General features: G+C 46.1%; 1 protein-coding gene across 3 annotated transcripts in view; it reads right to left on the bottom strand.

The window, feature by feature from the left end:
* Positions 1-24,189, bottom strand: part of HSPBP1 (HSPA (Hsp70) binding protein 1) — a 123,993-nt gene that overhangs the window by 55,363 nt on the left and 44,441 nt on the right. For all 3 annotated transcript variants that reach the window (XM_073602812.1, XM_073602811.1, XM_073602813.1), the window contains one exon: positions 16,640-16,823. In XM_073602812.1, coding sequence (XP_073458913.1) covers positions 16,640-16,823 — 184 coding nt within the window. The remainder of the gene's footprint in view (positions 1-16,639; positions 16,824-24,189) is intronic.

Below are 24,189 nucleotides of genomic sequence, written 5' to 3'. Positions count from 1 at the left end.
GGTTGGGGACATCTGCCTGTGCACAGGAACAATTTTTGGAGCACCTTCACCCCCTGTCCTCCCGATTGTGGGGGGAGCCAGCTGGGCTGAATACCCTGATAAGCCTGTGGAGGCCTGAAGTGGACAGCTTCTACATTATACAACTACAGGTGAGAGGAAAGACTGTTAAAAGGGACACACACTGCACCATACCTACTGCTTGATTACCCCTGACCCTGCAGACAAGCTCCCTCACTCAGTTGCTGACTACTGCCCGGCTTGGGCCCCCTAACACCTGAATGAGACGCAGGAATTCCAGCGCAAAATATAGTAAAGGGGGCAAGAGGTTGACTTTCCCACCACAGTTGGACTCCCCTCAGACGCCCGCCTGCCCCTCTCCGGAGGATTTTACTACCTGCAGTGCCCACAGAGCCTCGCAGACGACCACTACGGAGTCGGACGACTCTCGGCCCCCCTGGCTGGCGGACGTCATGGCGGCCATCGCCACTTGCCAATCCACGCCAACAAAAATTGAAGCTGTCCAGCTGGATATGGGTTTAATCCGCCAAGATATAGATAAAATCAGATCGCGAGTCACCGAGACGGAGCAAAGATTGAGTACCACCGAAGACACCATTGTGGAACATGGGGTATCACTCCGTACGCTTCAAACCAAAGTAAAGGCCCTTGAATACAGAGCCGAAGACGCGGAGAACAGGAACCGGCGTAATAATCTTCGCATTGTTGGTTTACCAGAGGGGGCGGAGGGGAATAACCCTACCTCCTTCATAGAGGGTCTGTTGCGTGACCGGCTACCTGAGGCCCGCTGGTCACCTTATTACACGGTGGAGAGGGCGCACCGCATCCCGCCTAAGCCGGGGCCTCCTGGATCCCCTCCCCGCACCTTCATTCTCCGTCTCCTCAATTTCAGAGACAGAGGCGAAGTTCTCCGCGCTTCTAGAAATGTCGGGGACCTCAGATTCTAGAACACCAAGCTGATGATCTTCCTGGACTACTCGGTAGAGACCTAGAAACTCAGGAAGTCTTTTGACCAAGTTAAAGCAGCTTTGCGATCACGCAGCATTCGCTACAGAGTACTCTTCCCTGCTCGCCTCAGAGTCCAGGACGGTGAGACAACTCGTTTCTTTACTACACCGAGAGAGGCCTCTGCCTGGCTGGACTCCCTACCACAGATTCGATGAAGCTCTACCTGGTATGTGTTGTATGACCTTTTTCACCGTTTACCCACTATAATCTGGGCCCAGGTCTGAGTTACCACACGAACTACCACATTGATGATTTAGTTTTGTTGCACAGGTTGTGCCCAGATCAATCTATGCTGTGTGTGGATTTGAGGGGGGGGGATGTTCACTATCCCTACCTGGGAAACTAAGTTAATGCCCCTGCCAAAGAACTTGGTCAGGAGACAGTCAAGATACGTAGTTCCTGTACACTTGCTGGTTCCATTGAGGACTGTTGGAGTTTTTGTTCTGTACACCCTCTCAAAGATGGATCGACTTTACTGTGAGGCCGCATTATGGGCTCATCCCCTTCGTCTAACTTTCTAGGTCCTCACAGCCTGCCGTATCACAAGCGGAGATCTCGTGTGTGGAAAGCCGCTTGAACTGCTGCTTCCTCCCCCCCGTGTGAAGCCTCGGGGGTGGGGGTGGGGGTGGGGTGGGCTCGCCTCTTCCACGGACCCCCTGTTGCAGCCGGCGAGCTGAATAAGTTTGGGATTGAAACCCGCCCCAGTTTTGGGGGAGAGGGGAAAGTTCCCCTAATGGGGCAAGTTTTATCTACTTTAGATATTGGTATCCTCTTTCTGTATTTTTTAGTTTGGTTTTTGTTTTATAAAATGTACCAAAATACGTGAGCATTCGGCATTCATATCAGCATTGCACTGTTTTCAGATGTGTCCGTTTCGGGTCCCGGGGTCCAGTTCAGGAGCCGTGACCAGCATTACTCCTATCACTCTTATTATTCTTGGTAGACATATCCTCCCTTAACATCATCTCCTGGAACACCAGGGGACTGAACTCCCCGGTCAAGCGTTCCCTGCTGTTCCAATTCATTAAAACTTATAACCCACATATATGCGTGCAAGAGACGCACCTAACAGGGCGTAGGGTTCTGGCCCTAAAAAAACCATGGGTGGGTCACCATTACCACTCTACGCACTCCACTTTCTCTAGGGGTGTTACTATTCTGATATTGAAATCACTTCCTTTTCGGCTTCTGGACTTGGCCCTGGACCCTGACGGTCGATATGTTATTATTCATGCTAAAATATATTCTCTAACGTGGACTATTGTGGGCTTGTATTTGCCCCCTCCGGCTTCCTTGCTGGTACTCAATCAGATCACCGGCAAGATGGCTGAATTTGCATCTGACAATAATGTTATATTGGGTGATTTTAATCTGGTCCCTGACCCGGACTTTGACAGGCTAACTCTTGCGGGACATCATTGCCCTGGGTTGGCTGAGTGGGCGGATACCTATGGCCTGACGGATGTCTGGAGGTGGCGTCACCCCCAGACCAGGGCATACACATGTCACTCGGCCTCTCACAGAACGTTTTCCCGCATAGATTTGGTCTTTGCAGGGAGCCCGGTCCTCCCACGGGTCACGGACATACAAATACTCCCTAGGGGAATCTCCGACCATGCACCCTTGTTGTTGTCCTTGGACTTCTCCCTGGACACAGTAGAAAGGATATGGGGTCTCTCCAGATTTTGGATTTCAGACACTACAGTAGACTCCCAATTCAGAACGGAACTGCTTGACTTCTGGGTCGTAAATGTGGGCTCAGCTGACCCCACGGTTGTGTGGGATGCCTTTAAGGCCACGACGAGGGGACATTACCAGACCATCATTGCCAGAGTCCGTCGGGAGCGTAGGGCGGACTTGGTTAAGGTGGAGAGAGAAGCTAGTAGTGCAGAGGCTCTTTTTGTTCGTACTCGAGATCCTGTGCACTATTCGCATCTACAACTTATGACGAAGGAGGTGGTTCGTCTCCGTACCGCTCTTACCCAGAAGAAAATGTTGGCCCAATCCCAACTGATTTTTGAGCAGGGAGAGAGATCAGGCCATTTGTTGGCCTGGCTTTCCAGGGAGCAGGCGGGAGGGATGAGCATCTCACATATTAGGGACTCCTCGGGACAGCTGATCCATACACCGGAGGGATCAATGGCTGCTTTGCACAATTCTACGAATCTCTCTACAGGTCCAGGGTAGACTATAGAAGAGGATCTGGTAGCGTACTTAGAGGACATTGATATTCCAACCCTTACAGTAAGGTATCATGACAAGCTTGACGCCCCAATTACGCCCTTGGAGATACTCCGGGCACTTAAATCAATGCAGACAGGGAAAACTCCGGGACCTGATGGCATCCCTGCAGAGTTTTATAAACAATATGCTACAGAACTAGTTGATAAACTTCAGGGCCTTTTCTCTGCATCGACGCGTCTCGAAAAACTCCCGGACACAATGAGCGAAGCGATCATAGTGGTGATCCCTAAGCCAGGGAAAGATCCCACGTTATGCTCCTCGTATCGCCCTATATCCCTTCTGAACGTAGACACAAAGGTACTGGCAAAGATATTGGCCAATAGGCTTAACTTGGTCATTACTGCCCTCATCCACAGGGATCAAACGGGCTTCATGCCCGGGAAAGGAACTGACATTAATATCAGACGCCTTCACACTTAGACAGGGCAGACGAGGTGACTAAAGGAGCGGTGGCCTCACTCGACGCAGAGAAGGCTTTTGACTCCGTCGAGTGGGGCTATCTATGGTAAGTGCTATCACGATTCGGGTTTGGCCCGGGTTTCACGAAATGGCTCCGCTTGTTATACCATTGCCCCTCAGCTAGAATACGTACCAATGGATGCCTATCGGGGAAGTTCCGACTGTTTCGTGGCACGCGACAGGGATGCCCCCTCTCCCCGGGCCTATTTGCTTTGGAGATGGAGCCCCTGGCGGTTTTGCTGAGGGCTGACCCTGGGGTGAGGGGACTTCAAGTAGGTCCAATTGAGGAGAAGATATCGCTGTACGCAGACGATGCTCTGCTTTATTTAGCGGACGCCTCGTCCTCTTTGCAGACCGCACTGAATCTGATTAACCGATTTGGTGGCTATTCGGGGATTCGCATTAATTGGGACAAGTCAGTTCTCTTCCCGCTCCATCCCTCGACCCCTAGGATACCACACCCGCAGCTCAATGGGTAGATGACTTCAAATACTTGGGCATTAAAATTAGCGCTAAAGTCCAGGACTACATGGACAACAACTTGCGACCACTCATGACACAGCTTACGGCTAGGTGCGCTGCTTGGCGTTCCCTTCCACTGACCCCTGTTGGCAGAGTCAATTTACTAAAAATGATTTACCTTCCCAAGTATCTCTACTTCTTCCATAACACACCCATACACATCCCTAGGACTTTCTTCCGAAGGCTGGAGAGTCTGGTGATACAATTTGTCTGGGCTGGGAGGCCACCCAGGGTGGCCAAGCAGATCTTATATCTCCTGCTATCTGGGGGGGGGGGGGTCTTTCAAATCTACTATTGGGCAGCTGTTCTGGTCATGATTTGGTGGTGGTTCTCCCAGCCCACACAGAATCCGGCGGTCACTCTTGAGGCCGCCATTCTGGGCTCCTTTGCTGCCCTGAGCAATCTCCCATTTCGCGAACTCAGGGCCAATTCATCCATAACAACTCTGATGCGAACCACCGTGAGGGTCTGGCAGGAGGCTAGGAAAATATATCGACAGCCCAATCATTTCACCTCACATGCCCCTATGGGGTAACCCTATGCTCCCCCACTTTTACAGTATACCTGACCCCTCTCTCTGGGCGAAAAAGGGAATCCTTACATTAAAACATGTGGTTAAAGATGGTAGGCTTAGGACTTTCCAAGCTCTGAGGCAATCCTTCGGTATTCCATCCTCCTTCCAATTTAGGTACTGGCAGCTGAAACACGCCTTTGAAGCGCAGTTCCCAGCCCCCCTCATTCTGGAACCAGATTCCATTGAATGGCTCTTGACTTCCAGTGTGATGGGGAAGCCTCTTTCAACACTATATCTTTATCTTACAGTGGAGTATGATGCCAAATTAACTAAAACCTGGGAAAAGTGGAGGGTTGATATTCCCTCCTTGGACGAGGAGGAATGGAAGGAGTGTTTAATCTCCTACATTCCCTCCATGATAGCTGCAAAAGACAGGTTCATACAATTTAAGTTCCTACATAGAGCGCATTTCACCCCACAGAGACTGGCGTGCATTTACCATCAAAGAGACCCGGTCAGAGATGCAGACAGGAGGTGGGCACGTTTTGGCACATGGTCTGGTCTTGTCCCAAAATCCGACCCTTTTGGTCAGCAGTTGCCTCCACACTGAGCAAAGTCATAGGCTCAAACTTACCGGTGGATCCCCAAATACTACTGCTCAGTCATCTTGAGGATGTTGAGGGAGATAGGTATACTAAACTGTGTCTAACCTTCACATTGTACTACGCTAGGCGGGAAATGTTACTGCGATGGAAACTGGTAGAGCCTCCTACCCTGGCCTCGTGGAAAAGATCGGTGAATATGGTACTCCCCCTATATAGACTGACGTATGAAAGTAGGCAACGTCCGGGGAAGTTCGACAAAATCTGGTCCTTATGGGTGGACGCCTCCGGGACCCTGAACCCCCTACCCCATAATTAGGAAGTGAAGCACAGTGGAGGGCATCCTACTTTTCAGGACTATTCTTCTTATGCCAGTTCCCCTTCCTTCCCGCCCCTGCCCCCCCCCCCTTTTTTCTTCCCCCCTTTCTTTCTCTCCCCCCCCCCTCCTTTTCTTCCCCCACTCCGCCCCCACCAGGCTTGATTGAATATTGGTTATTTACTTTATATTATCTAAAAGTTTATAAGGATGTAATGCCATAAGAGTATTGTTAAGAGAAACTTCTGACACTTACACAACTGGAATAGCTGATAAATAGTGGCTATCGGCTGAAGATAGATCTTACGATCATTATTATTACCACAATGATTGTACTATTTTTTTTTTTTGTATTGTAATGCTGATTTGTTCAATAAAAACTTTCTGTTAAAAAAAAAAAAACAAAAAAAACAAAAACAAATAAATACTCAGAAATACCTTATTACTACGCACTCTACTGGCCTCCCTCCCTCTTCTTTGGAAGGCCAAGGGAGGATTTAACTCCCCTTCCTATTAAACTATTTGAATGAATTTTTCATCTCAATTGTCACCTGAGTATGGATACAAAATCATTTTTCAATAATATTCAAATTGAAAACCATTGCTTTCTTTTGGAACCAAGAAGTTATGGTAGACAGACCGGGTCTCTGCTGTTGTTTTTAATTAGAGTTATATAGAATGCTAAGCCAGCAATACACTTCAACAACGCAAGAGTAAGAAATATGGAGACTAAATTGAAATTGTTACACATATATATGCTTGAATGTTATTTGTTTTTGTTTCTTTCTATATACCTTTTTAGAATAGAAAGGTCTCTAGCTCACACCCACCCTTGAGGAAGGAGGTACATATACTCCGAAATGCGTCGGTTGCAAGAGTACTTCTCAATTGTGTACATACATTCATGTAAAAATATCTGTTATGCATTCCATACAGTTTGTTACACTATTGCTTTTAATGTTGAAATTTAATAAATTACATTTGTATTAATATATCTTAAAATTCTTTTTATGTGCCTCAAAAGTCCACCATTAGGGGGTTCTTCTCACTGTTAAGCTTCATTACTGGATGTAGCACAAAAAAACACAGTAAGCTGCCATTCTACAAAAAAATTGCTGGTGGACACTGGAACAGCAGCCATCGGCCCAGAGAACCTCAGGTGAACTCCTGACAGTCAAATAAGGGAGAACTGGTCCCTAAGGTGTTACCAGTGCATGTGCCCCGTTTGCCAGTGGGACTTTCGTCCCAGACACAACCTGTTCACACTTGTTGTAGAACTTTGAATCTAGTAGATCCACCTGCAGAGATCCCCCTGCCATTATTTTATACCTGAAATATGTACTAGTGATAGAGACAGCACTTGTATAGTGGTTCACAGCCACACGACTCCTTGTGCCGCTCTGGTGGTAGATATATATGCCCCTGCAGAGGCATTTCCGGATTAAACCTACAACTGGTTTGTCCCCACATCCAGAGCAAGGCTTACTGGCCCAAAATTCCAAGATATTGATGGGTAGTATTTTCTCCTGTGGAGACTAATTCCACTGAACTATAGCCACGTTCAAACCAACTGGAGAAGCTGGCATCAGTGGTCATCTTCCCAATCCCATCTCCAGATTTTCAAACCATCAACCACCAATTTTAGCTCTGCAATAGCCTGGGAACAAAGCCCTCCGGCAATCCAATGCCTGGATCTTCATGTTCCAGACAGAAAACACGATCCTCTACAAAAGACCTGTAGAGTAGGACTATACATAGGGAACGTGTCTTGACTTAGATACAACTTCCTCCTGCAGAAATGTATCAAAGGAAAATCGGGAACAGACTGCTTCCTGAACAAAAAATGAGGTATACTGAGATTGGCACTCTCTGCCTTCTTAGCAAGTCCAGCATTGGGGCTGGGAGGTTTGTGAACCCTCGGAGCTGTGGCCAGCCCTAAGAGCAGAGTCACAAAATTAAAAAAAAAAAAAAAAAAATTATTGATGACTGCACTGCAATTGCACAAACCCTTGATGAGCCTGGAAAAAAGAAAAAAAAGTGGCACATGAAGATATGAGTCATTGATGACTATGGACCCCGAAATCTACCTCTTGGAGAGGTCAACACTAAATGGACAGAGCCTAGCTGAAACAGAAGGATGTCCAGCAGCTTAAGATCTTAGCTAGACCTTATGTCCCAGTTTGGTTTTGGGACTGCTACCGTTTGAGTATTTTTAAAAAATTTTTTTTTGAATGAGCCCATACCTCTGCTCCAAGAGTCAAATGCAAGGCAAAAGACTGACGACTCTGTGGCAGACCCCGAAGGCCCAAAGAGGCGTACCTAACCTACCAAGCTTCTGCCAGCTAAAGATCGAGCAAAACCACCTCAGAGACTGCCCTAAGATCTTCTGGCCTGAGATACTCTCAAAACACAGCAGCCTCTGATGCCTCATTCACCCAGATAAGGAAAAGCTTACAGCATCTGGTACTTCTGGGCAGTCTCCCATCCATATACCAACCAGGCTTGATCCTGCATTCATGCATTTATGTACGTAGTCCTAGGCCAATAAGCACATATGTACGTAGTCCTAGGCCAATAAGCACATATGTACGTAGTCCTAGGCCAATAAGCACATATGTACGTAGTCCTAGGCCAATAAGCACATATGTACGTAGTCCTAGGCCAATAAGCACATATGTACGTAGTCCTAGGCCAATAAGCACATATGTACGTAGTCCTAGGCCAATAAGCACATATGTACGTAGTCCTAGGCCAATAAGCACATATGTACGTAGTCCTAGGCCAATAAGCACATATGTACGTAGTCCTAGGCCAATAAGCACATATGTACGTAGTCCTAGGCCAATAAGCACATATGTACGTAGTCCTAGGCCAATAAGCACATATGTACGTAGTCCTAGGCCAATAAGCACATATGTACGTAGTCCTAGGCCAATAAGCACATATGTACGTAGTCCTAGGCCAATAAGCACATATGTACGTAGTCCTAGGCCAATAAGCACATATGTACGTAGTCCTAGGCCAATAAGCACATATGTACGTAGTCCTAGGCCAATAAGCACATATGTACGTAGTCCTAGGCCAATAAGCACATATGTACGTAGTCCTAGGCCAATAAGCACATATGTACGTAGTCCTAGGCCAATAAGCACATATGTATGTAGTCCTAGGCCAATAAGCACATATGTATGTAGTCCTAGGCCAATAAGCACATATGTACGTAGTCCTAGGCCAATAAGCACATATGTACGTAGTCCTAGGCCAATAAGCACATATGTATGTAGTCCTAGGCCAATAAGCACATATGTATAGAGTTTATTGTAAATAAGCACATGCAGTACAAAATGAAAACATGCCGGCCTGTGTTTAAGCAATATGCATTTATGGAAGCATGCAAGTATGTGCTTATACAAATATGCGCTTACGCAAAACACGTGTCTATGCATGCACGCATTTTTAATACGTGCCCATGAAAACATCATTTATGCAATAAGCAAGCATGCGTTTATTTAACATGTTTATGCACACATGCGTTTACACAAACATGTATCTATGCCAATATGCAAACCTGCATACACGCAAACACATATCTATTCAACATGCATATACATTTATTCCACACACATCTATACAAGTGCCTATGAAAACCTGCATCTAGGCAACATGCGTCCACACAAATGAGCTGTCGCGGCCAGCCTTGGGGAGCTGCATGCTGGGCAGATGGTGCCGCCCACTTGTCGGGTGTGGGGGCCACGGGGCGTGGGGGCCAGGGCCCTCTCCAAACATGTGCCTATGCAAGCGTCTATGCAAACACGTGCCTATGCAAGCATTATGAAACATATATACTATGCTGCACCTGCTCAACTGCACCTGGGCCATACTAGTTTTAATCAGGATTAGCCAAGTACATAGGCATCCAATGCAGCCTCTATGCTGCTTAAACAGCCTAAAACTAAGCTCCTGCAGACCAAATACATGCTATTCTGGAGACACAACTCCTCAACCCCTTCCTGACCAGTCGCCGTGGTTATACTGCGACAGGATGGCTCCCCTGAGCGAGCCGTCGTAGCTGTACGTCGGCTCTTTAAGACGCTATAGCAGGCGCGTGATGACCGGCATCTGCGATTGCTCATGACAGAGCGAGAACTGGGATCTGTGCGTGTAGACACACAAATCTCGGTTCTGTCAGGGGAGAGGAGACAGATCACTCTAGTCAGCCAAATTCCCCCCACAGTTAGAACACATCTAACCCCTTGATCGCCCCCTAGTGTTTACTGTATAAAGGTCACTGGTCCCAAAAGTGTCCGATTTTTTACATCACGATTAGATCACCGTCATTACTAGTAAAAAAAATAAATAAATGATATAGATAGATAGATAGATAGATAGATAGATAGATAGATAGATAGATAGATATCGCTCTCTATCTATATATATCTATATCCCAATATATTACATATATTAATAATAGCCATAATCTAATCTATCCTCCGCTAACTTTTGCACATACCAATCAATATATGCTTATTGCGATTTTATTACCAAAAATATGTAGAAGAATACATATCGGCCTAAACTGATGAAGAAATTTGTTCTTTTTTGGGGATTTTTACTATAGCAAAAAGTACAAAATATTGTGGTTTTTTTCAAAATTAGCGCACTTTTTTGTTTATAGCGCAAAAAATAAAAACCGCAGAGGTGATCAAACGACACCAAAAGAAAGCTCTATTTGTGTGGAAAAAAGGAGGACATAAATTTTGTTTGGGTACAACGTCGCACGACCGCGCAATTGTCAGTTATAGCGATGCAGTGCCGTATCGCAAAAAAATGGCCTGGTCAGAAGGGGGTAAATTCTTCCGTGGTTAAAGTGCACCGATGTCCATGTTTTTTCAAACATGTACTTATGCCACATGTATCTATGCAACATTTATGCAAAACATGTGTTTATTCAAACATGCGTTTAAGCAACAAGTCTGCAAGCATGTATACTATGCTGCACCTGCCCAAATGCACTTGGCACCATGCTAGTTTTGCAAAATTAGCCAAGCACATATGCATCCCATGCAGCCTTTTTTCTGCTTCAGAGCAGCCTAAAAGTAAGCTCCTGCAGACCAGATGCACATTATTCTGGAGACCAGTGGTGGCCCGTGCACTATCAGTGCACGGGCGCCGCCCCCCATCCATGCGCCCGGCCCCTTTTAGGATGCCAGACGCATGGATTCCTATTGTGGGAGTGGCAAAGGGTGGTATTTTTTGAAGCACGTGATTGGAGCCAGAGACTCTAATAGGCTTCAAAATAGGGTAGGATCGGGGCACAGAGAGTGCGCCCTGATCCCACCCAATTGTGTGACAATAGCTTATTAATTTTCGCTATTTTCACACAAACCTTCCTCCCCGCCAATCGGGAGGCAGGACATCAGACTTGCTTCCCGATTGGTCAAAGCGCCAAGCCACCCTATTGGATGCCTAGCGCTTAGGAAGAGCAGCAAGGAGACTCGCGCTGGAGCCACTGCTCTGAGAGGACCTCCAGCTGACAGTGCTATGGTAACTCCCCTTGCCTGAGCCGCGATCCACGTTGGGGGGGGGGGGGGGGGGGTTACCGGAGACTCGGGGGGGTTGCCATAGTCGCGATCCAGGGGGGGGGGGGGTGGCACAGTTGGCTGCATTTGATGGGCACAGTGAGGCTGCAATTGATGGGGGGGGGGGGGGGGCGGGCAGTTCAGTAATTTGTTTGCGCCCCCCAAAAACTTTCAGCACCAGCCTCCACTGCTGGAGACACAACACCTTACAGTGCAAGGATACTGCAGTGCGTCAATTTAGTTGTACAGGCCCCCGGATTAAGCCGTAAGTATGCAGTATATAATCATGACTTGTCTGGCCCCACATTTCTCCCATAGTAAACACTCACACTTCATTAGTATCCATGGGTTGCTGTTATTTTTCAAGAAGCCTTGCTGAACCTGCCATCCACATGGTAAACATGGCTGCCCCTCCACTTCCTGCCTATATAGAAATAGACCATACCTAGCAAGCCTGCGCCCTCTAGTGGTAGGAGGAGAAACAGCAGCCCACTCTCAGAAGTACACAGAGAGCATGATTAGAAAGCACAATGCCTCCAGTGGCTACTGAGAGAAGACCAGAGAGATCTCAAAAAAAAAAAAAAAAAAAAAGGAAGAGAGAAACTGCAAAAATGCAGGACTTACCATTTACTGCTTCTGGACTCTAAACATAACAGAAGTCCAACCTTCACCCATCACGGCGGGCTTGGTCATAAAAGACCCTCAGAGACTGGGTCCACTCCCCTGGACCTGTATAGCACCTGCAGGAAAGCACCTTGGTCAGAACACTCTGCACAAGGTTCCGATATGCAGGGTCCAGCGCCGTAAGGCTGCATTACAGGCAAACCAAGGAATCTTCTCTCCTATCCTAAGAGGCTTGGGTACCATACATTTTGGCTGACAGCTTTTTCGAATAGATCCAATTGAAGTCCATGATTCTTAATATAACCGTCCAGACCTCCTAAGAGCACATGCATCACATCAGTGACCACCACCTTACAGACACTGGTGAAAAAAAACTGAGGTCCTTACTGTGTAGGAGGGGTTATATAGGGGAGGACTTCCTGTTTGACTATCGGCCAGTGTCCATTCACCAGTAGGGGGCATATAACCCATATAGTCATTATTATGGTTGCTCTGTGTCCCGGGATGTACGATAAAGAAAATGAGACTGAGCTGTTCATCCCATTCTCCATATCGTTTATAAATGGATTAAACAGAATTGGTCCCAGGACAGAACCCTGGGGGTCCCCACTTTCCACACCAGATCATTTCAAGTACTCTCCATTTTTCACCACCCTTTGGACTCTCCACTGTAGCCAGTTTTTAATCCAAGTACTCACCCTATGGTCCATGCCAACAGACCTTAGTTTGTACAGTAAACGCTTGTGGGAAACTATCAAATGCCTTTGTAAAATCTAGATACACCACTACATCTACAGGCCTTCCTTTATCTAGATGGCAGTTCACTTCTTCATAGAAGGTTAATAGATTGGTCTGGCAAGAACGATTCTTCTGAAATCTTGGATATAATCCCTTATTCCCCCCCCCCCCCAAGAGCTTGCAGACAACTGATGTTAGGCTAATGCTGGCCATACACTTTTGAAAAATCAGCCGAACCCATTTTTGAAAAACAAACATTTGGCCGTGAGCGCAAACGATAGTGCCATCATGTAGTGATCGATAAATCGTTCAGCGGACATAAATTAATTAAAGTTTTTTACATATACCTAGTGCAGACAGTTCGGACGGAAAACACATTAACCTTTCAATTTATCATTCGCTCGGCAAAAAAATTTTCAAACTTGTCTTTCGTTTTTTTTGGCTCAAAAACGTCCCAACAATTATCGATTTTGTGCCCACTAACTGGCTGAAAAACGAACGAACTGTCTAAATGAATTTCAGCTGATTTTTAGAATAGTGTATGGCAAGCATAACTGGTCTGTAGTTCCCAGGGATATATTTCGGCCCTTTTTTAAATATTGGTGCCACATTGGCTTTTCTCCAATCGGCTGGTACCATTCCAGTCAATAAACACACAAAAATTAGGAACAATGGTCTGGTTATCACTTGATGGAGTTCCTTAAGGACCCCTGGATGCAAGCCATCTGGTCCCGGTGACTTATTTATGTTAAGTTTTTCAAGTGTATTTCTAATTCTGTTCTCTGTTAGCCAGAGGGTGCATCCTGCGACAGGCTATGAAAAGTAACATTAAAGTCTTGGTTACTGTATTCTCCCCTGTTTCCCTTGTGAAGACTGAGGAGAAAAATATATTCAAAACCTTTGCCATCTCTCCATCTTTTGTAACCAGACTCCATTCATCCCTTATGGGGCCAATATGTTCTGGCCTCTCTTACTATTTATAAACCTAAATAATTTCTTGCGACTTTTTTTTACTCTCCTCCACTATGTGCCTTTCGAGTTCTATCTTAGCCGCCCCGATTGCACCCTTACATTTCTTATTGGAAGTAGAAAAGGGGATTTGGGACTTTGAATGAGGTTCTAGACATGGTGGGGGGGTGTTTAAAAGAAACACAATGTTTATTAACATTGAAGATAAATAAGTATAAATATCTGGATCATAGGATTGCACATGAAAATACATTTCTCATTGTGTTTTGTAAAGTTGGAATGCTGACAATGACCCCTCAGCTTTGTATTTAACCCTTGCGCTGCCAAAGCCATTTTTTGCACACGTTTAATAATTTTAGGCCTGAAGATTACAAAACCCACAAACATTATGTTTTCTGAAAGCAAATACCCTAGAGAATAAAATAGTGGTAGTTGCAATTTATGTCACACGATATTACCGCAAAGGTCTAGGAAATGCAAAATTTCAGAAAAAAAAAAAAAAAAAACCACACACACACACACGAATTTTAGAGAAAACAAACAAATTACCCACATTTTTAGTAAAATATAAAAGACGAGGTTACACTGAGTAAAAAGATACCTAACATGCCAAATCTTAAATTTACGTGTGCCCGTGAAATGGAGACAAACTTCAGTACCCTTTATTTTCTACAGGTGACGCTTCAAAAGCCCCCCCTATAGGTATCAGTTTATTTTTACAGAGGAGATCTGGTGTTAGATTTATTGCTCTCACTCCTGCGTATACGGCGATATACAACATGTGTATCGCAATCGACGTTTTCACGCGTAGGTGCCCCAACGCATTACATTTGTGCATGTGCATGTGTATATGGGGGGGGGGGGAATTTATGTGCTTGGGTGTAACTATTTTTCTGTTTAACTTTTTTAGGTGACAGGTTCTCTTTATTGAGATACGCAGGGTCTAAAAGGCCCTGCATGTCTCCCCTGTACTCGAAAGGATGTTTTGCAAAACATTCAGTGCTATGCAAATGAAGCTGGAGACACCGGGAGCTTGACCCAGAAGTGACGTCGCTTTCCGGGTCATAAGAAGTGGGGGTGGGGGAGCGTGTGTCCGCTCTTCTCCTTCCTCCTACCCACCATGAAGATCCCGGTAAGCATGGCGGGGTGCAGCAGCCGGGGAGGGGGAGTGAGGGGGTAGCGCCAGTACCGGGGTGTGTGCGAGTGATGGGGCAGCAGCGGAGCCGCCTGAATGCTCTCACCTGACAGGCAGAAGTCTGCTTGTCAGTTTCACTACGTACGGATCTGGCAGCAAAAGGGTTAAAGGCCTTTTCCTTTATATGAATTTTTACGTAGGAATTTAGCCACCCAGGATTTTATTAGCACTTTTACATTTATTACCCATTGGAATGCACTGGCCAATACCTTTAATTTAGTATGCTCTTAAAGCACTCCCATTTTCCCTCCCTGTTCTTTTCCTAGGAATTTATCCCATTTAACATCTTCTAGCAACAAGCGCAATTTAGGGAAGTTGGCTCTTTTGAAGTTCAGTGTCCTTTTATTACCCCTGTGCTTCCTATTTCTGTGATTTTTACTGAAACTAATTGACCTGTGGTCGCTGTTTCCTAAGTTGCCCCGTATTTCCACATCCACGATCAGGTCTGTATTGTTAGTAATCAGTAGGTCTAGTAACGCATTGTTTCTTGTTGGTGCATTTACCATTTGACCAATGAAATTGTCATTCAATATATTTGGGAAATGACGAGCCTTAGACGAATGCACGGTTCCTTCCACCCAGTCTATCTGGATAATTAAAATCCCCCATTATAATCACACTTTCCATCCTTGTCACCATTCCAAAAACTGTGATAGAAGGTCCGCCTCCTCCTCTATCTGGTTGGGGGGCCTATAGCATATGCCCAGTATTACTTTTCCTTTACTTTCCTCCCTTTGAAGCTCTACTCATAAGGATTCCACCTCCTCCCTTGCTCCATTAGTAATGTCATCCCTCACATTCGCTTGCACATCATTCTTAATATACAGGCATACCACTCCCCCTTTTTTACCCTCCCTATCTCTGCAATATAGGGAATACCCCTGAATGGTTGCCAGCCAATCATGTGAGCTGTTAAACCAAGTCTCTGAAATTCCAACAAAATCTAAAACCTCCTCGTACATCAGCAGCTCCAGTTCTCCCATCTTGTCAGCCAGACTTCTATTATATTGCATTAGTGTAAAAGCCTCATAGTTTTGTCTGGTCGCATACTATCTCCTTCTTGGTTGTTATGAGGCTGCATAACCTTGGGTTTAGGTACTCTAGTCACCCTACCGCTAATGCCCCCAATACTACCCTCTGAATCTTGTTCCACGCTGGCTATCGCTACATCTGGACCCCCCCCCCCAAATCACCTAGTTTAAAAGCCGCCCTTTTTGGCCATCTTCTCTCCCAGCCGAGCTGCACCCTCCCCATTTAGGTGCACTCCGTCCTTGCTAGAGGCGGTAACCGACTGAGAAGTCAGCCCAGTTCTCCAGGAACCCAAACCCCTACCCCTCCTTTCTACACCAGCTCCTCAGCCACTTGTTAATCTCTCTCTTACCCCCTCTATTTGTCTTGTTTACCATTGTCATTGAAAGTGACAGTAAGAAAAATAAATAAAAACCCACACAACACTGACAAATTTTGGGTTGTCCCCAGAAAAGTATATAGGGGAAATGGAGATACTAGTTCTGGTAACCTGGGGGGGGGGTAAGGAAATCTCTTAATTTGCAGGCATTTCCTCTCGCTTCCTGTTTTTGTCTTTGGGACAGAAAGGGAAGGCAAGTCTCCCCAATAGGACACAGGACAAAAAAAAAAAAAAAAACCACAACACCACCACACACACACACGGGTTATATAACCCTCCCTTATTCCATCCAATATGAAAAACAAGTTTTACTTATAGTTCTACTTTTAAAAGTCTTCCCAACATAATACATAAGATGATAACGCACCACAAGGGCCTCAAGGGCCTCTGACCTTTCAATTAGGAGCAAGGGCAAAACATCTTACTCCTACAAATATTTTTACCTGAAGCATTATCAAGGTTTTCACACAGGTCTGCAAGAAATTCCAATGCACTCTCCTTCCGATCATATCCATCTTCATCGCTTGTATCTGTGTTCAATTCTTGTAGGCATTCCTTCATTTGCTGTACTTCATCAACCTGGCCCGCAAAGGCACTGTGCATGGCTTCCTGGAGCCACTGCCTCCTCTACAAGATAAGAAAGTCATACTTCAGATGCTACAGAAATACATGTCAAATCAATCATCCCTCAACATATGCATACATCTTATGACATGCTATACCTGGCTAATCCCTGTTGAAGCAAAAAAAAAAAAAAAAATCACGGTTAGCCGTTACTACTACAGTGATCCTCGCTGTCTTCCAAGTTCCATACGAAGCAGCTGCCCTGCTTTACACTCCATTCAAAGAAGCTGGAGTAGGGCGGTCCTGACGTACATCATGGGGCCCTGGGCCTGAAGCAGGCAGAAGCATCCAGCGATAGCAGAGGTGGGGACCCAAACTGTGGCAGGAGTGTAGTGGATCAAAGCAGGACAATGCTGGATCTGCTAAGCAGCTATCTAAATCGAGAACCCTCATTTGTACAGTGGGTTGGATTCTCAATCTCATGGGCCAGATTTGTTTTTTTTTGCTTTACAGCTCTGCTAACTAATAAGGAACTTCAACCTCGATCAGATTACAACAAAAGCACCTTTAGAAATATTTGGTAATGGCAATCTACAGATACCTATAGATAACCGCATGCTTTTTATTCTTTGCATAACCTTTATTTTTCTTTTCCTCACCCTTCTTCTCACAGTGGCCATTTCTGCAAAGGGCAGAGTAATCCATCTCCCATTATTTCCTGGAACACCACCTAAAACCCTTGGTCTGCCTCCTGAAACTGGAAGTTTACCACAAGGCCCTGGTTACATCACCAGGAAATGGAAAAACAGTAAATTTGAAATAAAGCAAGAAATGTTTAACTAATGGATGGAAGGCGATTTCATATCAGAATGCAGATCTGTGCGTTGCTGTAATTTTTAATGAAATAGGGGAAAGATCTGCTTTAAGTTCACTAGGTGCAAGCTGTGTTGTTCAGTCAACTCAGAGAGCCAAGCTATTGTGCAAAGCTGGAGGTTGCTGCACTAAGCTCTAAAGGAGCTGGTTTCTGGACCGCTGCTCATCCTAAAGTAGAACTTTACCTAGAAGAAGAAAGGAACTTGTTCAGGACATGGACCTAGCAAGGATTAGTTGAGCACAAGGTTGTTTTGCCATGTATGCATTTACTTTGAGGCTGTATGCCTGTATTTTTTATTTTTCATTCTGCTGTAATTAACAACTTGTTTTGTTTAGACCCCATTCACACTTGCGAATAGGCCCGTTAGAGATTACATGTGAAAGACCCACCAGAAGTTCCAGACAATTAGCTGCAGGAGGCAGCCCCATCGAAACCAATGAAAGGCTGACAACGCCCACAGCTAATCACAGCCACTCACATTTAAATGGTCTGATCACCTACGAGACCTTCTGCAAGTGGTTGCAATTAGTTGTGGAAGCCATCAGTCTCACATTACAATTGGGCCATCAAATGCAGCTGATTACCCAGAACCCCTTGCAAGGTCACCCCCATCACTAGCAACCCCATTCACAAGCGTGAATGGTACCTTAACCAGTTGTAGACCCTGGACATACTAGGCAGGCCCAAAAACATATCATTAAAGCGCTGCCCATTCATTCCAATAGGCAGGGCATTTTGGGAGCGCTAAATACAGCACTCCCAAACCGCCCCAAACATGCTGCTTGCAGGACTTTTCAGAACATCTCGCAAGCGCACCGCCTGTGTGGAAAAGTCACACTTGAATGAATGAGAGGCGGTTTTTCAGGCGCTTAGCACAGGCGATTTCCGGCGTTAAAGTGCCTGAAAACCACCCCAGTGTGAAAGGGGTCAAAAGGGATGAACTTCGTTCTGCAGATGGAGAGAGAGTTAAAGTAGATGTAAAAACTTGATTCATGAAATTTGAGCTGGACACATATCTGCAGTGTTTTGTTATTGCTCTTCAAAGCACTATCTCCTGCTAGGTTCTTCTATTATCAGTCTGAGAACTTCTGACAAGTTCTCCATCAACTGAGATAAAAGCAGCCAAAATGTTGTGTTGGGGAGGATGCTATAAATAGATTAGCAGAGTGCTGAACTATTCAGTGAACAATTCTGAAAGTCTGAGGAGAGGGGGTGTGTGCCTTTCCTCCAATCAGCTGTCTTGGCTGTATGCCCAGGCTTCACTGCAGTGTGGAACAGGAGGAGAAAATCTAAACACCATGTGCTCTTTCTAAACGGTATAAAAAGGATGAAGACAGAAGATATACATGTAAAACTTATTTAGGGAGATTTGTTTCCTACCCCTGTATCATCTGAGGCTGTTCACTTCACTGGGTATATGTGAGGTTTTACATCCACTTTAACCACTTGCCTACTGGGCACTTAACCACTTCCGGACCGCCTACCGTCGTTATACATCGGTACTTTGAAGGAGGGTGTTATGGCAGCAGCTAGCTGCCATAACCTCGGTATCCTCTTCTTCAGTGAGCGGCCGGGTTTAAGATAAAAGTGGTCTCTGCGGCGGATTCGCTGCAAGATCACTTTTATCGGCGGCGGGAGAGGGCCCCCCTGTGATCCGGTGCCCTCCACCTCTTACGGGAGCCGTTGGCAGTGACGGAGGCGATCGGATCCTTCCTGGGGCCTGACATGGAGACGAGTGAGGGGGAATATGGCCCCCACCCGTCTCTATATCAGGGCGGAAGCGACGTCAAAACGTCACTTAAACCCATAGCTCTTAAAGGGCAAGTTTTTTTTTTTTTTTATTCTATTTTAGTGTAAAAATTAGATTGGAGGTCTTTTTGACCCCAGATCTCATATTTAAAAAGATCCTTTCATGCTTTTTTTCCATTACAAAAGGATGTTTACATTCCTTGTAATAGGAATAAAAGTGACACTTTTTTTTTTTTTTTTTTTAAACCGTATAAAAAAAAAAAAAAATTTTTTTAAACGCGCCCGATCAGTAGAGCGAGAGCAATAATTCTAGCCCTAGACCTCCTCTAACTTAAAACATGCAACCTGTACAATTTTTTTTTTTTTTTTTTTTTAAACGTCGTCAATGGAGATTTTTAGGGGTAAAAGTTTGTCGCCATTCCACGAACAGGCACAATTTTGAAGGGTGATATGTTGGGTATCAATTTACTCGGCGTAACATTATCTTTCACAATTAAAAAAAAAAAAAAAAATTAAAGTTACGTACCGGTAACGTCTTTTCCTGTAGTCTTTCAGGACAGCCACAATAGAGAGATAGTCTCCTCCCCTTCCTCTGGAAACACTGCGCCAGCCCATAAATTCTCTCCTCCCCTGCCGGACCTCAGTTTTTTGAAGAGCACCTCCGGCCAGCTGGGGAGACACAAGAACACATTAATAACATACCAATCAATATCATTATCATATTGCGTTCCGGTCTTAAATAAGACCCCCCCAAGCTTAGGGTGGGTAACTAGGGCTGTCCTGAAAGACTACAGGAAAAGACGTTACCGGTACGTAACTTTAATTTTCCCTTTTCGTCATTTCAGGACAGCCACAATAGAGAGGATAATCGAGCACTTACCAATTAGGGTGGGACCACAGCTTGCAGAACTTTTCGCCCAAAAGCCTGCTCACCTGCCGCCACCAGGTCCACTCTGTAATGTCTAACGAAAGTGGAGCAGCTGGACCATGTCGCTGCCTTGCATATTTGCTCTGGCGTTGCTCCAGCCTTCTCTGCCTGGGAAGTTGCCACTGCTCTGGTGGAGTGTGCCTTTATGCCTCTAGGGATCTCCTTCCCTGCTAAAGAATATGCCTGCCCAATAGCTAATCTAAGCCATCTGGCAATCGTGCGTCGGGACGCTCTGAGACCCTTTCTGGCCCCAGAAAACAAAATAAATAGAGACTCAGACTTCCTTATTATTTTAGTCATCTCTAGGTATTGTAGGATACACCTCCTTACATCTAAAAAATGACATTTTAGTTCCCTTTCACCTGAAGGATTGGGACAAAACGAGGGTAGGAGGTACGAGGGTAGGACTATTTCCTGGCTTCTGTGAAAGCCTGACGCCACTTTAGGCAAAAAAGCTGGATCAGTCTTAAAGGACTATCCTGACTATCCTGTCTGGCAAAATAACACAAAAAGGAGGTCTAATTGATAACGCCTCAATTTCGCTGACTCTCCTGGCAGTTGTCACTGCTACTAAAAATACTGTTTTTAGGGTAAGCTCCCTTAACAGGCACTTGTCCAATGGCTCAAAGGGAATACCCGTAAGGCTCTGTAAAACCAGAGATAGATCCCACCCGGGAAAGGGTGAACCTCGGGTAGGTCTCTGTCTTGACAGTGCCCTAAAGAATCTGACCACCCATGGATTGGTAGCCAGAGACTTCTCCAGATAAACACTGAGTGCTGAAACCTGACTTTTAAGGGTGCCTACAGATAAACCCTTGTCCGCTCCACACTGCAGAAACTCCAACACAGCTACGGGACTCTGCACCGAGAAGGAGTTTTCTATGCACCATTTGTTGAAAAGGAGCCAGACCTTTTTGTAAATCTTACGTGTCTCCTTTTTCCTACTGTTGAGGAGGGTGGAGATTAAGCTCTCTGAAAATCCCTTAGATTTTAATATACCCTCCTCAGTAGCCGCTAATTTCCACTGCTGCACCTGTGGGCAGAGGACTGGACCCTGCGACAGAAGATCCTTTCGAGGTGGAAGGAAAAGGGGCGGCTACGCTGCCAACTGACTGTGGATTGAAAACCATGCCCTTTTCGGCCAATGTGGAGCTACTAGAATGAGAGAGGTGCTCTCTAGTTGAAACTTCCTCAGAACCGCCGGTAATAGCACCGGAGGAGGGAAGGCGTAGCATGTCCTGAAATGCCAATTCTGAGACAATGCGTCCACCCCCAGTGCTCCTTCCCCTGCATTTAGGGAGAAAAAACAGGGGGTTTTCGCGTTGTCTTTTGAAGCGAAAAGATCCACTTCCGGGGGTCCCCATTTCTCTGATATGAGATTGAAGACTTCCTGGTTGAGGGCCCAATCTCCTTCCTTTAGACTCCTCCGGCTGAGGAAATCTGCGATTATATTTCTCTCCCCTCTCAAAAAAACCGCTGAGAGTGAGAGAGTGTTGGACTCGGCCCAGCTTAGAATATCCTTTGCTAGGGCCAACAGACTTCCGCTCCTGGTGCCTCCCTGCTTGTTTATATAGGCCACGGTGGATGAGTTGTCCGACCGTACCTGTATATGGTGGCCCTGGAGTTCCTTTTTGAAAAATCTGAGGGCTAGGCCCACTGCCCTCAGCTCTTTCCAGTTGGAAGATCTTTGCAGTTCGTCGCTCTTCCATGTGCCCTGCGCTAGAAGGGATCCCAAATGTGCCCCCCAGCCTTTGCCACTTGCGTCCGTGGTTACGATCTGCGGGACTGGGATAAGCCACAGACGTCCCTGTGACAAGTTCACTTCCTTCCTCCACCACCAAAGAGATCTCTTTACTTGATGGGGAACCTGTACTAAGGTGTCTAGATCCCTGACTGTGGTCCCATACTCTTAGTACATAAGACTGCAGGGGACGAAAATGTAATCCTGCCCACTGCACTGCTGGAAGAGTAGACGTTAGAAGGCCTAACGTTGACATTATGGACCTTTTTGACACCAGATGGTTGCACTGGAGGGAGAAAACTGCTCTGTCCAGCTTTAGAATCTTTTCCCTTGGAAGGAAAACTCTCAAAAGCGTAGTGTCCAGTAGGTATCCCAGGTACACAATGCGCTGTGAGGGAATGAGACTGGACTTTTCTAAGTTCAGCAGCCACCCCAACCCGGTTAGTACCCTCTTTGTTAGATCGAGGTCCTTGATCAACTGTTCTGGGGATACTGCAAATAGGAGCAGGTCGTCCAGATAGGCTATGACTGACACCCCCTGGAGTCACAGGAAGGCCAAGGCCTCTGCCAGTACCTTTGTGAATATGCGGGGCGAGGAGGATAGCCCGAAAGGTAGTGCTTGAAACTGTAGATGCAGTATTGTACCTTTCAGGTCTATTGCTAACCGGAGAAACTTTTGGGAGGTTTCTGCGATAGGGACGTGTAAATACACCTCCCTGAGGTCCAGAGACACCATGTAACAGTTGTGTGGCAGCAGGGCCCTGACCGTAAAAATTGACTCCATGCGGAATCTTCTGTAGCAAATTGACCTGTTTAAGGGTTTTAAATTCAGAATCAATCTGAATTTCCCTGAGGGTTTTTTCACCACAAATACATGGGAATAGAACCCCTCTCCTTCCTGCCCCTTTGGTACTCTGTGAACTACGTTCTGAATCTCTAGTTCTTTCAGGGCGTCTACCAAAGCTTCGGCCTTTGCTGTGCAGGTGGAAAGCTGCATAACAAGGAACCTCTGAGGGGGGGCTTTGAGAATTCCAAGAGATACCCCCTTCTTATGACCCCCAGGATAAAATCGATTGGGAGAGAGGGTCTCCCACTGTGGAAGGAAGGCCCCCAGTCTTCCTCCCACCGTCCCTAGAGAGTCATTGATCTTTACGGGTTTTCTCAGGAGGGCGAAAAATCGCCCCTCCTCTGCCCTTGCCTCTTTGGCCCCAAGTTTTCTTCCCTTGTTTGGGAGATTCCTTGCCTTTTTTCGGACGAAACCCCTTCCTTGTCTGAGCTGGGGCTTTCCGTTTAAGCGGAAAGGACTTCTTTTTGTCCGCTGTACGGTCTAAGACCGTCTCTAACCCAGGGCCAAAGAGTAGATCACCTGTCAGGGGTATCCCGCACAATTTGACCTTAGAGGCGGTGTCCCCCGGCCAAGTTTTCAGCCAGAGCGCTCTTCTGGCCGAATTTGCCAGCGCCGCTGATCTGGCCGACATATGGACTGACTCTGCCGAGGCGTCTGCAATGTATGCGATTCCTCGCAGAATCGTGGGGAACGAAGCTAGGATAGTTTCCTTGGCTGTGCCAGCTTCAATATGCTCCTGAATCTGGAAAAGCCAATGTTCTAAATTGCGGGCTACCACAGTAACAGCCATTTCTGGCTTTAAATTACCCACAGTTGAGTCCCACGTCTTTTTTAGAAGCGAGTCTATCCTCTTGTCCATGACATCCGACAAGGCCCCCATATCCTCAAATGCCAGGTCTGTGTGTCTAGAGACCTGAGAGAAGGCGGCGTCCAATTTGGGATTTTTATTCCAAATAGACGCTGGATCTTCTGAAAATGGGAACCTTCTTTTAAGGGAGCTAGAAAAAAAAAGGGTTTCCTCTCAGGATCCTGCCACTCCTTTTTAATCGTTTCCACCAGAACTTCATGTACTGGAAAAACTTTTCTTTTTTGATCTCCCAAGCCCTTATACATAAGGTCATGGAGAGATAGGGGTTTTTATCCTCGTGTATACCGAGGGTTGTATATATTGCCCCTAAGAGGTCTTCCACCTCATCCAGGGACAATTTATACCTGGAGATTTTCCTGGACTCCCCGTCCTGGTCTTCCCCTTCTGACTCCTCATGGGAGTCAGACGTGCCACTGTCCGGT

This window comes from Aquarana catesbeiana, linkage group LG10, assembly GCF_042186555.1.
Source record: "Aquarana catesbeiana isolate 2022-GZ linkage group LG10, ASM4218655v1, whole genome shotgun sequence".
NCBI classification, from domain to species: domain Eukaryota; kingdom Metazoa; phylum Chordata; class Amphibia; order Anura; family Ranidae; genus Aquarana; species Aquarana catesbeiana.
Note: the sequence above shows the minus strand (reverse complement) of the source record. Positions and strands in the feature narration are given on the sequence as shown.